The sequence below is a fragment of the Melozone crissalis genome, unplaced genomic scaffold (genome assembly GCF_028551555.1).
Source record: "Melozone crissalis strain CALT ecotype California unplaced genomic scaffold, PUWL_Pcris_2 ptg000018l_1, whole genome shotgun sequence".
Taxonomy (NCBI): Eukaryota; Metazoa; Chordata; class Aves; order Passeriformes; family Passerellidae; genus Melozone; species Melozone crissalis.
In genome coordinates, this window is record NW_026535796.1 from 2,242,001 (window position 1) to 2,256,210 (window position 14,210).

At 49.2% G+C, this 14,210-nt stretch overlaps 2 protein-coding genes across 2 annotated transcripts; both read left to right on the forward strand.

Moving 5' to 3' along the window:
• Nucleotides 1–1,589: 1,589 nt before the first annotated feature.
• Nucleotides 1,590–2,558, forward strand: LOC128937058 (mas-related G-protein coupled receptor member H-like). The gene has a single exon (XM_054276415.1). The coding sequence runs from the start codon at nt 1,590–1,592 to the stop codon at nt 2,556–2,558; it is 969 nt and encodes a 322-aa protein (XP_054132390.1).
• A 3,788-nt stretch (nt 2,559–6,346) lies between these two features.
• LOC128936977 (mas-related G-protein coupled receptor member H-like) lies at nt 6,347–7,267 on the forward strand. The gene has a single exon (XM_054276289.1). The coding sequence runs from the start codon at nt 6,347–6,349 to the stop codon at nt 7,265–7,267; it is 921 nt and encodes a 306-aa protein (XP_054132264.1).
• The last annotated feature ends 6,943 nt before the right edge of the window (nt 7,268–14,210 follow it).

The window sequence follows — 14,210 nt, forward strand, 5'->3', positions numbered from 1 at the left end:
TTTCACCCTTATTGACAAGTGCACATTCAGTAAGAATCAATCTCAAAGTGCCACCATCACCACCAAAGATGGATGACAAGAAGAAGAAGAAGGAGGACAGGACACACCCTAATTCCTCCATCTTGTCCCCGAGAACCCCCCTGTACCGAGATTCTAAAACCTGTGTTTTCACTCTATAATTAATCTATCCCTTCACCATTTATCCCCGTGTGATCCTCCCATCCTCATACAGGTGTTGCTTCCTGTGCAGGATCAAAGTCCAACCACCAAACACTTCTGGCAACGTTCCAGGACTTCCGAGTCCCCCAAGGGTTGTCTCGGTGACTCTGCACATCAGGAATGCTGTGCTGAGTTCCCACACATTAGAACCAGATGTAGGCAGTAATAAGTTTTTTTTTTATCCAATACACAAACACCATTTTCCTAGAATTCATTTCCATGCATCCACCTCCTCCTGGAAGCCCTTTTATGATCCTGGAGGTTTATTAAGAGGGGTCTCTCTGGTGGTCATATTCAATGCATGCTGCCATATTAAAGGTGCCCTTGCCTTGAACTTTTCCTCTGGCCAAGCACTGTTGTTTCTTCCTCCAGAATTTGCCCCAAAATCACTGCAGCTCTACTGATCTGTTTCTCCACGGGTTCCTGCCATGTTTGCCATCCTGTGTGCCAGCCTTTACATCCTGTGAGAAACAACCACCCACTTTTTAAAATTTCTAAAGGTTTAATAAACCTTAACAAAAAATGTGACAAAAGGAGTAAATAGGGACAAGCAGGCCTGGGAGCTTCCCTCATGGCTGCCCACCACGTGGCTGGCTGATCTTCAGGATGGAGGCTTCACATTTGATACCCTGGGGGTTGCATCAGCTAAACCTGGCCCCTCCCAAAGTCTGTCAGTCAGCCCTTCTTTGTGTTTATTGCTGGAGCCTGCTTTCCTGCAGCTTGACTGGAGAGTCAGGTGTCCTCATGCTGCACCTCTACCTCCCCAGCAACAAGCTTTTGTACAGCCCTTCTTTCCACCTGTCCTAGATGACTCAGGCTCTCTGATGGCAACAGTACAGAGGGGAGACAAGGGGACTCTAGGGACAACAGGGGACATCTAAACAACAGACTGCAATAATAATAATTATATATCAATAAAGCTTCTCTTAATATTCACAAAGTATTCATCCCTTAACTGTGAGAGCCAATCATCCCATTATCCATCTATAACACATTGTTTTAATTTCGGCAACTTTCCTTTTAAAAAAATTCAGAAGAACTGAAAATGTTTATTTTCTGTGTTATTTATCAGCCTCCTGTCAAACAGCCCAACCCTCCCACCTCCCTCTCACACCCCACAATTTCCACTGCCCTCCTCCCCTGCACATCTCACTCCTCCCCACTGAATCCTTCCCACTGCAGGGCGCTGCTGAGGAGCCACATGCTCCATCCCTGGATTCTCCAAGCACTCACTGCCCATCCACTCTGACCACAGCCAGGGGCCACATCCCACTGCCTGCCCAGCATCCATCCAGGGGATGAACATCGTGTCCCCCCCTGCCAACTAATCCACTGAAGGGCAACATCTATGTGAAACAGATGTCCCCAGCATGGCCACACACAGTGTGACACTGCTCATCTGCCTCTGTGGGCTGGCTGGGAACGGGGCTGTGCTCTGGATCCTCGGGTTCCGCATCCACAGGGACACCATGAAACCCATCACTGCCTACATCCTTGTCCTGGCCATCATCAACTTCCTCTTCCTCATCTTCATGGTCCCCTCCGCTCTGCTCTTCCGGCTGAAGGATTTCTCCTGCTCCTCCATCATGCCCCCAGCATCCATACGCTTCCTTTTCCTCCTCTTCCCGATGTTCCACAGCGTAGGGCTGTACCGGCTGACGGCCATCAGCATCGAGAGGGGCAGGTCCATGCTCTGCCCACCTGGGCTCTTCTGCCACCTTCCCCAGGACCTCTCATGGGTGGTGGTCAGTGCCACGCTCCGGGCCCTTTCCATCACTGCCATCGCTGCCATTTCTGCAGTGAATTCCCTGTGCCAGTCACAGGAACACAAGCTCTGCCAGGGAGCTCTCATCTCCCTGTACATCCTCAACTTCCTCGTCTTTGCTCCATCCATGGTCATTTCCAGCACAATCCTCTTCATTCACTTCAAGGGTAGCTCCCAGCAGCAGCAATCCAAGAGCCTTGACATCATTGACTTCCTGGCTGTGCTCCTCACTCTCCCCCTCAGTCTCTGGAATTTCCTGCAGCAGCTCGGCTACACCACTGTGTCCCCCCAGGTTGTTCTCCTGGTTGCCTGCATGCACAGCAGCATCAACCCCCTCATCTACATCTCAGTAACAAAGTGCTGGAGGCGCTGCTCCATGGGGTCCCTCAGGGAGTGCCTCCAGAAGGTGTTTGAGGAGCCAGAAGGGAGCAGTGCCCCCAGTAATGATGCCACCACGGACAGGGGGTCTGAGCCTGCTGAACCCCTCAAGTGCCCCCATGCAGGACCATGGGGCAGTGACTCAGGATCACCCTCCCACCCTTATTCCTGCAGGGAAAGGGAGCAGAGGCAGTGAAAAGGGCTATGTGGGAGGGATGCTCTGCACAGAGCACATTGGAGCATGGATTTGCTCCTCCCTCACAGGTCCTGGAGCACTTTTCCCCAAATAGATCCTTCCCAACATGGCTGTGACCCCAGAATTCCCCCTGGCCCCTGGTTCCTGCATCCCACTGAGGTCTGATATCAATAAACAGCACCGTGAACCCTGAGCTGCCTTTGCCCCCTCTGCCAGCGCTTCCCGGCTTCCTCTGGCTGCTGCTGCCAGCCGGGAATGTGGCTGGAGGGAGGGGACAGAGAGGTGGTTAGTCAGGAATTCTGTGACTGTTTAGGAATTTCTATAATGAACTATGTTTAATTAGTCAAGGCTTTTTTGACTGTGTTTTTTTAGCTGGTTTTGATTTAGATCTCTGTTGGCTGAGTGCTAGTAGAAAACTTTATCAGCGCATACCCCATAGAGAACTTAATAGGTGGAGAAAAAACTCAATAAAGTATTTTTAACGGTTATCATATAACTAGAAATAATTGGATGTGAAAGAATAAGAACGATATCTTGAGAGGCTTAGTATTTCAGAGGCCTATACATACCAAAAGACATAATTAATAAATTGCAAGACATAAATTGCAATGGCAATAAGAGAGGCATTTCCTAGGCTTGTACATCAAATTTAATAAAATATTGTTTACTGAAAAATACCCCAGGTTATTGATTTAACTAAGATCGATGGCATATTCTAGTACTAATTAAAAGAAACAAAACACCTATACCATGACGTAAGAAACTGGGTCCACATTTGGGAGTATCTATAAAAAGTCTGAGATATTATAATGCATAAAAATGCATGAAATGTGTTGTTTCTGTGAACCTGTCTATGGCATATATATTTCCAATATATTCAAAATTTGGACTAAAAAATTCTTATTAGTCTAACACAATTTTGCTGATAGACTTAAACTTCTTGGTGTCAGAGGGGACACAGCCATGGCTTGTGCTCCCTGCAGCAACCATGATCCCCAGTGCCCAGAGCTGGGCTGGCATGGACATGATGATCCAGGGGCGCAGCATTCCCCACCCCGAGCGCTTTGTGAGTGTCACAGGTAAGATCTCCTCAAAGATATTTATTGTTTAATTTTGTGAGCCAGGTGCAAAGGCTTCTCTGCCTTGAGAAATTCTTCCTCTCCACTGCCTTCAGCTGCTCCCTCAGCAGGCTCAGGTGGTGCAGCAGCAAGGAGAGCAGGAGGACGTGATCCTCAGCACAGCCACCCCCTTCCAGGAGCAGGGTGACACCTGTGTTTGTCACCACGGGCACCACGGGGCATCAACCCCCTCCCTGGGGCTTCCCTGAGGCCACCAGCCCCACCACACCCGACACCTTCTCTCCAGCCCCACCACACCCCACACCTTCCCACCACATCTTCCCAGCAGCTCCATCATGTCCCACCCCTCCCACACCACCCTCCCATCCCACTCCCCATGCAGCCCACCCACCTCCCGTCCTTCCCATCCCTCCCAGCCCCGGGCCTCAGGCTCCAGTCCCTCCCCACGGGCTGCTCACCCCAGCCTGCCCCAGAAGCCTTTGGGGCCGTCTTTCTCTTGGAGATGCCCCTCCCCAGCTCCATCCCTGCTCTCCAGCCCCCCAACCTCCTCTGGACACAAACAAGAGGCACTACAGGGATGGCTCCACTGCTCTTCATTGGGCTGGAGAAGCATGGAATTGCCAGGAGGAGCAGAAACACTGCTGGGGCTCCTGAGTGGGGCAGGAGAGGAGCGGGGCTGTCTGGAGGGGAAGGCAGCCTGGGGGCAATTTCTAGAGGATGTCAGAGGGGGCATGATGCCTTAGGATTTTAGCCTTTTTATTTTTCATATCCTGTACTGCATTAGTGCATAACTCTAAACTCCATGTAAAAGTGTTAGTTAACTGTCTGCACATTTTGGTCAGAGAAAACAATCCCTCTAGGCATGAAGTTCAAGGACACTCTACTGCCTCAGGCTCAGAAAAGTACAGACAAAATTGAATTGAGGGAGGGCCAACTGGGGCTAAATGACTTCATTACCTGAAGCTGAAATTGGAGGATTAACCACAGATTTGTAAATGGATCAAATGTATATCTGTCTGAAAACTCATGGCCATTGTCCATTTTGGGTGCAGCCCCTCTCGGAGGCTTGGAGAGCCCAAGGTGAACCTTTTGAAGGCCTTTCATCAAAGCCTCCTTTTATTCTCTTCACCTGCTCTGGCCTCTGTTCCAGGGAGCCAGCCCAAGGCATCAGGCAGACAGGGGCTGGAGGGGGCAGGAGGGCTCTGGGTGCCACCAATCCCAAATCTGCCACTGGACAGCAGCAGAGCCCAACAGGCCACACCTGCAGCCACGGAGAGGCCAGGGACTGGGAACCCATCGGGATGGGATGGGATGGGATGGGATGGATGAGGAATGATAACAAAATCAGACAGAATAAAGTTGCTAACACACACCAGTGGTGTTACCAAGGGAAGTATTATGCAGCAGGACATGCAGAAGGATCTCTCAATTTTTTTGTGTGTGTTGTGAGACTTTATAACCATGTTTTTATTCACTATAACCATATATAGACATTAAAAAGTTTTTCTTTTCTTAAGAACACTGTGAAAAACGCCAATCACTTGTTTCTAAAATTTTTAAAAGTTTAATAATAATAAAATGGTTTAAAAAATGGTACCACAATTAGAGTAATAACAATTTGGACATATTGAATTAAGACAACATGAGACAATAAAAACAAAGAGTTACGGACATCCGGGTACCTTTTTCTGGTCATCACGAGCCCGAAAAAGGACACTTGTTAACAAAGGATTAACCCTTAAGAACAATAGCCCGTTGCATATTCATACACTTCATGCATGATGTATAAATTCCATTCAAACACAGGATTCCATCTGGTCAGTGTCAGCTTCTTCCTTCTAATCCTAACAGCCCCTCCAAGGCGGAAAGAAGTTAGTTTCTTCTGATAAGAAGGCAATAAATTCCCTTTCTCTGAAAGATTTAGGTGTCCTGTGGCTGCTATCTCGCTGCAAGCCCTTTCTGTTAAACAAAGCATCTTACACAGCATAGTTTCTATTTTAACAATTTTCATAACCGAAAACTGTATTTGACACAGGACTTAAGAGAATTAATACAGCATTACTTTCTAACACAACACATGCAATATTCATTTTAATATTTGCGAAAAGCCAATCATAAAATACATGCATTTTTCACAACACCTTAAAGAAAAACATTAATACCAGTTTCCTAGAACTCCCTTCCATGCATCCACTTCCTACTGGGAGTCCTCTGATGGCAATGGAGATTCATTGAGAGGGGCTTCTAGTGGTTGTATTCACTGAGTGCTCTGATATTAAAGATGACCTTGCCTTGAACTTTTCCTTTGGCCATGTGCTCTTGCTTCTTGTTACAGAACTTGCCCCAAAACTATTGCAGGCCTCCAAATCTGTTTTTGCACTGCCTCCAGCCGCCAGGGTCCACATCTTTACGTATGTTTATCAATTTGCCCAGTTAATCTTTAAGCAACTTCAGGAGAGTTGAAAAAGTTTATTCTCTCTTCTTTATCAATCCCCTGCACAACAGCCCAACCCTCCCACCCTCACTCCCACCCCAGCATTTCCACTGCCCTCTTCCCCTGCACATCTCACTCCTCCCCACTGAATCCTTCCCACTGCAGGGAGCTGCTGAGGAGCCACATGGTCCATCCCTGCATTCTCCAAGAACTGACTGCCCATCCACTCTGACCACAGGCAGGGCCACATCCTACTGCCTGCCCAGCGTCCATCCATGGAGGTGACCACCGTGTCCCCATCTCCTGCCTCACCGACTAAAGGAGATGATCTCTGTGAGACAGATGTCACCGATGTGGCCATACACAGTGCAGCAGTGATCATTGGCCTCTGTGGGCTGGCTGGGAACGGGGCTGTCATCGGCCTCCTCAGCCTGAAAAGCAGGAACGCTGGCATATTTGACCTGGCTGTCATTGACTTCCTCTTCCTCCTCTTTGCAGTACCCTCTGCCCTCTTCATCCTAGTGGAAGATTTGTCTTGCTCTCCCATCCTGCCCATGATGTACATGAACTTCGTTTTCCATCTGTCATTGGTCTCCTACTACTGGGCACTGTTCCGGCTGACACGCAGCAGCCCAGTGCGTTATATGCACAACTTCTGCAAGCTCTGCTGCCACTGCGACCTTCCTCTGCGTCTGGTGTGGGTGGTGGACACTGTCCAATACTGGGCCATCTTTGCTGTCTTCACTGTCCTTCCCACGGTGACATTCCTGTGCCCAACACAGCAGCAGGAGCTCTGCTGGGCAGCTCTTATCCCTGTGTACACCATCACCCTGCTCCTCTTTGCTGTACCTGTGGTCATTTCTCATACAGTTGATTTCATTAAGGCCAAGTGGGGTTCCCAGCAGCAGCAACCCAAGAGGCGTGACATCGTTATCGTCATCATTGTGCTCTTCACTTTGCTCCTTAGTCTCTGCAATTTCCTGCAGCAGCTCGGTTTCACGGTTGTGCCCTCCCAGGTTGTTTTCCTGCTCACCTGCATCTACAGCAGCATCAAACCCTTAATCTACTTCTTGGCAGGGAGGTGCAGGAGGCCCTGCTCTGTGGAGTCCCTCCAGCTCTCCCTCCAGAGGGTCTTTGAGGAGCCAAAAGAAAAAAAAGCCCGCAGAAAGGATAGTGCCATGGACACGGGAGTCTGAGCCTGCTGATCCCTTCCACTGATCTGCTGAAGGACCCGGGGAAAGTGGCTGAGAGATTCCTTAAGTCTCCTTATTACTCAATATCCATGGGATCACCCGCCTCGTCGTGTTGTATTTCTGCAGGAGAAGGGAGCAGGAGCATTGCCTTGGGTGATTTTTGTGGGATGCTCTGCAGGGAGCACATTGGAGCATGGCTTTCCTCCTCCCTCCTGGATCCTCCTCCCTCATGGCTCCAAGCAGTGCAGCTGGGCTCAGTGCCGTTCCCCAGCTCTATTCCCCATGCAATGACCCTCATGTCCTCGGCCCCAGGGAATGAACTCCATCTCCTTTGGCTCAGCAGATGAGTTCCATGGTGTTTTCAGGGAGCTCTTGCCTGCTCCCTGGGGCAAGAATGGGACACCTTAATCCCTGGGGACACACCCAGCACGGGGTGGCAGTGATTTCCCAAATCCCTGCAGGGCTGGTGCCTCTGGATGGCAGGAAAGGGATTGGGATCAGGGAGCATCCTTCCCCTTCTGTCCTGCACAGCCAGCCCTGCATTCCCAGCTGATGGGAAGGGACACCAGGTAGGGCTGCAGAGCTGGGGAGGGACAGCAACATTCCCTTATCCATTCAATGGGAATGTCTCACATTCTTGAATTCCATAATTACATCCTTCTGAGTAAAGTGCAGGATCGATAGCAAACTCCACTGAACTCCTGTGCCTGTATCCAGAAAGTACATGGAATATAGAAATTCCCATCATCAGAAGCTTGGACCATTGAATTGCACAGAAATTAGGGGGTTGTGCTGCTCTTGTGCAGAATGGGGCCATCCATCCTCTGGTTCCCCAGCATCAGTGTCCAGGGAAGCCCTTGAGCACCTCCATCCTGAACCTGGCCACCCTCAGGAGGAGCTGCACAGCCACTCTGCACAGCAGCTCCAGCCACAGCCCAGCCTCTCCTGATCTTTGTCATTCTGAAATTACCCCTCAATCAGATTTGGATTTCTGGTTTCAGTTTGATTCCAGTGTGGTACAACTGACTGTAGGACACGGGGTTATAGTTGTTATAATTGCTGAAGTTTTTAAGCCTTGTGCTTGCCAGAAGGCCCTGAGGGAAAGGCAGAGCTGCAGGCTGGGCGGGTGGGAGGTGCCTGAGGGCTGAGAGGCAGTCAGGAGTGAGGGGAGAGTCAGATGGGAGTGAGATTGTGATTGGCTGGGGGAACACATGAACAGCATGTGAGCAGGAAACTGATTGGCTGGCGGAACATGCAGACAGCGTATGAGCAGGAAGCTGATTGGATGGTAGGACATGTTCATAGCAGCAATGCAGCTGAGCCAGTCAATGGGTGCCCTCCTTCTGTTAAGTTCTATTAGGCCTCAGTTTAATTTCCATTATGTCAGGTTGAGATTAAAGGTATAAACAGCAGCCAATTTTTACAATGAAGCAATCTCCTTTGGATGTATAAGGGAGTCCATGTCGCTTTGTTCCAAGTGCTACAAATGGCAGGCCCGAATCGGGACCTACAAACGCGGCACAGGATGTGCTGTCCAGTCCAGTAGCAGCTTCCACTAGGGCAAGGAGCCAGCTGAGAAAAGTCTGGGAAAAGGATTCGGTGAAGGATCCGAGAGAAGTTTGGGAAGGAACTCAGGAATTTAAAAGTGCGCCAACCTCTCCAAGGAGGTGAGTAGGCCTGTGAGAGAATGTGTTGGAGGTGGAATATCCCTGGAACAAAGTAGGAGCTTGGGCTAGGCAAGGCAGCTCCTACATCAGCAATCGATTAATATGGCTGATGTGAAACTAAGGACCTTGCTGGACTGGATGTCTAATCAAGTTAAAGATTTTCCCTTTAGCGGGATTAGCAACCTGGCAAGCAATACAGCAGAGACTTTTTGATATTGCCAGGTACAGCAGTGCCGAAGCTTGCGGGCACCTCACTACGTGGGGGACAATCATGGCGGCCATTAAAGGAAGTCACGCGAATGTCGGCCATTTCGCAGCTTTGGCCATTAATTCCCCCAAACCCTCAGTGCCACTAGAACCCGTATTTGACCCCAAGAATAATCCAAACCCTGGAGAATTGCTTTACCCTGAGATCAACCCAGGCCCTGGGGGATTGCCTTATCCCGATAAAAATTCCTGCACGGCAGGACCCCTGGGCGCGGAACTCTCATCTCTCAAGTGGGCAGTGGCTCACTTCCTGCCCTAAATGGCGATGCAGCAGTCCAGCTCTGGCAAAAATGGAAGGAAGCTGCCATTGAGGAGGGTGATTTGGTGGTCGTTACAGCCTACCCAGTAATAGATGAGCTGAAGCATCGGCCGGCACATCAGGAGCTAGACTATAAAGTAATTACAGAACTGAGGGTGTTAGTAAAAGAAAGCGACATCCTCCCATCTCACCCTAAACCACCTACAATCTTTCAGGACCACGTACATCCTCACTCCCCACGAAAAGCATAATGGAAAAGCATCTCGAAAATGATCCTAACAGTGACTCAGTTTGCAGTCTGGCTCAGATCAGCAAGAGCTGTGTACAGTGCAGGCAGAAGCGCTGCAGGACAGAAATGCACCAGTCGCTGTTGTGCAGCTGACCGGAGAGGGTCCCTCTGCAGTCTGTGCAGTGCAGGCAGGCCACCCACGTGATGCATGTGATATCATTGCTTGCCTAGCCCTGCAGGCCCTGCGGCGACTCCCAGGGACGGGTATAGATTCTAACCTGTGTTTTGCTAAGACTTTACAGGCTCCAGCAGAGTTAATAATGCAGTTCCTGGACAGACTGCAAGCCGCCAGAGTTATTCTGTTGCAGCTGCTTGATGTTACAAATGCAAACAAAGATTGTAGAAATGCATTGCTCGCTGTTCATAACCCACACAGCAGATATGGTCAGAGCATGCCAAAATATGGGAATGACTGCTGGTAACACTAATTCTCTGGCAGCGGCTTTAACCGTACATTTCTGCATTCCGGACACGCGGGCAGGGGGCTGTTTTAAATGTGGTTCGATGGGTCATTTTAAAAAGGATTGCCTTCAACAAGGGGGTGGGATAAAAATACCATCTAAAGATTGTCCCAGGTGTGGAAGGAGAAAGCATTGGGCTGTTGACTGCCGCTCCCAGTACTCTGTGAATTGGAATGCTACACAGCCAGGAAACTTCCAACTGGGGGCTGGTCCACTTGCCCCGGAGAACCAAATACAATTCAAGACAAGACTTTTAGCAAGCGAGCTCCTGCCTACAACTGCAGGCAGTGCCAGGCTGGATCTTGCCTCCCAAGAATCCATAACTCCAATGACATGTTTGGTACATTTAGGTCTGGGGACCCCTTGGTAATAACACTCATGCTTTGTTAACAGGGCATTCCTCTGCCACCAGGTTGGGACTTTTTGTACTGTCCAATATTATTAATTCAGATTATGAGGGCAAAATACAGATTATACAATGGGCCCCCATGCCACCCTGCTTTATACCTGCAGGTCAACCTATACACAACTTATTCCCTTCTCCAACAAAACCCCTAGTGGCAAGGGCAAAAGTGCTACAGATAACTTTGACACCACAGGTCAGCCACAAATTTTCTGGACAAGCTCTATTAGATCAGCTCAGCCAATTTTAATTAGCCCAATGTTAGATGGCAAAAAATTTAAAGGGGTTGTTGATAGGGGAGCTGATGTCTGTATCATTAAAAGTAATGAATGGCCCACAATCAGCTGTGCATCATCCCTAATTGGGGTGGGAGGGATGCAGCACCCTAGACAGAGCACTCACCTTTGCCTTGTCCTTGGCTCTGATGGGCAAACTGCCTGGACTGCCCCATTCCTTGCCTCTATACCATACATGTAATGTTATTTGTATGGTTGTTCCAAATTGTCCCAGAACAATTTGGAACAACCATACAAATAGACTCAACCTCACAGCAGGGCCTTTTTCATAGGGGCCATTGATCAGCCATTCCAAACACAAGTACTGGACACATGTAAATTCACATGGCAGACTGAGGACCCTGTGTGGGTCGACCAATGGCCCCTAGGAAAGGAACAGCTACTAAATTTAAAACAGCTTATGGAAGAACGCTTGTCCTTAGGCCATATCAGTCCATCTTCTAGCCCCTGGCACACCCTTATATACTGTGCACATAAGCAAAATGGCAAGCGACAATTATTACAGGATCTATGGGCAGTAAATGCAATTGTTGAACCTATGGGGGCTCTGCAGCCTGGGCTTCCATCACCCACAATGATTCCCCTCAATTGGCCCTTACTAATTTTAGAGCTAGAAATCTGGTTTTTTCCCATCCCTCTACATCCTGATGATGCACCTCAGTTTGCCTCTTCCATGCCTGCCTTAAACCACACAGAACCAATGAAGAGATTTCACTGGACTGTACTGCCACAAGGCAGGTGTTGCCAGAGGGATCTTGCCCTACAGCCTGTTTGTCATAAATTTCCTACTGCAACCATATGGATGACATTTTACTCGCAGCTCATGATCAATCCATTTTATGTTCTATTCAGGTAGCTGTCATGCAGACAATTCAAAATGCAGGACTCACTGTGAGTCCCCATGGCATTATCTAGGATGGAGAATTACTCAACAGACCATCAGCCCTCAGTCTTTAAGGATTTGTGTTAAAGATACCCTAACTTGAAATTAATTACAGAAACTGGTAGGTTCCTTGAATTGGTTGTGTCCTATTTTTGGTTTGTCTACAGAGCTTTTATACCCATTATTTGGCTTACTCAGAAGAAACCCCCACCTGTACTCACTTCGACAATTGACCCCAGAAGCTAAAACTGCCCTTGCACACTGTGCTCAAGCAATAGAAAACTGAAAGAATTGGAGATTGGATCCTGACAAATCTGTGTACCTTGCTATAACTGCTAGCAAATTTTAACCTTCAGCTGTTTTGTTTCAATGGTTTGTTAATGATAAAGACCCTTTGCAAGTGTTAGAATGGTTATGCTTGCCTTACACAGCAACAAAGACTGTGTGCACTGTTAATGATATGTTCTCAGTTAAGAAAGGTAGAGAGCGACTACAAATTCTCCATGGCCAGGATCCACATACCATCTACATGCCGGCAAGAAAAGACAATGTGGCATGGCTGCTATCAGAGGACACCAATTTTCAAATCATGCTTGCAAAATTTTTTCGCCAATTACCTATCCACTATCTCTCACATCATTTATGGACAGATATGGGAAACCTCCCCCTGTATGGAAAGCTGCCACCACAGTACAGACCCCTGTCAATGGACCAACTGTTTTTAAAGAGGCATCCATCAAAACACACAAAGCTGCTATGATTTGGCATGGAGGCGACTCTGCCCAGTGGCATAAGAGGGTATCAATGTTAAAGGATGCCTCTGTGCAGATTTTAGATTTGGCTGTTATCAGATACACCTTTCAGTTATTTTCACAGAAAAACAAAATATCAGAACTAATTCTACATATGCTGCCAATGTTGTGTTCCATTTTAAAATCTTCTATTTAAAACATGTTAATAACATCTTTTGTTGACAGAGTTAAGAATATGTTGAACTTTGATTAACAGCCAGCAGCATGATTTTAATGTATCGCATGTTTGTTCCCACTCGGGTTTTACCTGGGCCTCTTGCAGAGGGTAACAACTATAGCACTCCATGATCCTTTTGGGTCCGTTCCAGCTCTGGATATTTTATGGTTCTATTTTATGATGCCTCTGTTTCATGATGATTCCACTAAATGGTGACTCCCTTGTGTTGTCCCTATTCCCTGGCTCTGGTACATCCTCAAAAGCCCTCTGGAAGGCAACACTACCAGAGGGGTTGGGTTCCTTTGCACAGCTCCCAGCCAGGAAGTCAATCAGAGGGTGGGCACTGCTGTTGGCCAAGGAGCCAGAGCACAGCCCCATTCCCACCATCCCACACAGGCACAGCAGCAGCAGCAGCAGCAGCAGCAGCAGCGGAACAGGCACTTTGCTCCACTGCCTGTTGTCACACTGGCTCCAGTTGTCGTGGCTCTCCTCATTCCAGCTCCCCTGGGATGCCTTCCCACCGGGCTGGCTCCAGCAGGCAGGGCTGGCTCCCTCCGTGCCAGGGGACAAAGTGCTCATGGTGACACCTCTGCTGCTTCTCCTGCCCTCACACAGCTGCAGGGGTGACAAACAGACACACCACAGCAACACTGCTGTCCCACAAACGTGGCTTTTCCCATCTTTTCCCACCCACAGCTTCCATGTAGAGCAGCACAGGGAGGGGTGAGGGACACGACAGATGGCAAGGAGGATGTGGGAGCCTGGTCCTGTGTGCCTGGCACAAAAGCCAGGGAGATACCTCCTTCCTGGCTGTGGACAGGACAGAGCTGGAGCAGGAAAACAATTGTAGGAGAGAGGAGAGGATTGACTGTGGAGATATCAGAGAGCAAATGGCTTTGGGATGGATCTGAGCTGGACTCTCAGGTGTCAGTTGATATCACTGAGATGCTGGATTCCATCAGCAGGACACTCGTTTCAATATTCCCTCCCTTTTCCCACACTATTTATAGGTTTGAATTCCCTCCAGACCTCAGTTCTGCCCCCAAAATCAATACCCAGGTTCCACCCAATGAGGGGGCCCTGGTGAAGGTGGAAGAGAAGAGTCTGACCTGGTTTCCTCTGGCAGCCTGGAGAACTTGCCCGCAGTGCACTGCCCTCAGCTGCCAGGCTCCAGCTGCTGTCCCTGGGCCGGGATCTGCAGGAGGTTCCCTGGAATGGTCCCTTGGGAAAGGGGAGCGCAGCCCGCGGGCTGAGCCCGAGCAGCGTCCGGCGCGGGCTCTGTCCCAGCTCCTGCCACAGCCCCTGCTCTCCGTGCTGCCTCGTGTTCTCCAGGGCTCTCACACACAGGCAGCTGCCTCAGAGCCTGCCACGGGCTCAGGGCTCTGCTCCTCAGCTGCTCTTCACTCTGCCCGGCAAATGAGCAACGGGAGAGAGCCTCAGCAACCACACCTG

Bases quoted from the DNA above. Each gene is read 5' to 3' on its own strand.
- LOC128937058 (XM_054276415.1), top strand. From the start codon at position 1,590: ATGGCCACACACAGTGTGACACTGCTCATCTGCCTCTGTGGGCTGGCT.
- LOC128936977 (XM_054276289.1), top strand. From the start codon at position 6,347: ATGGAGGTGACCACCGTGTCCCCATCTCCTGCCTCACCGACTAAAGGA.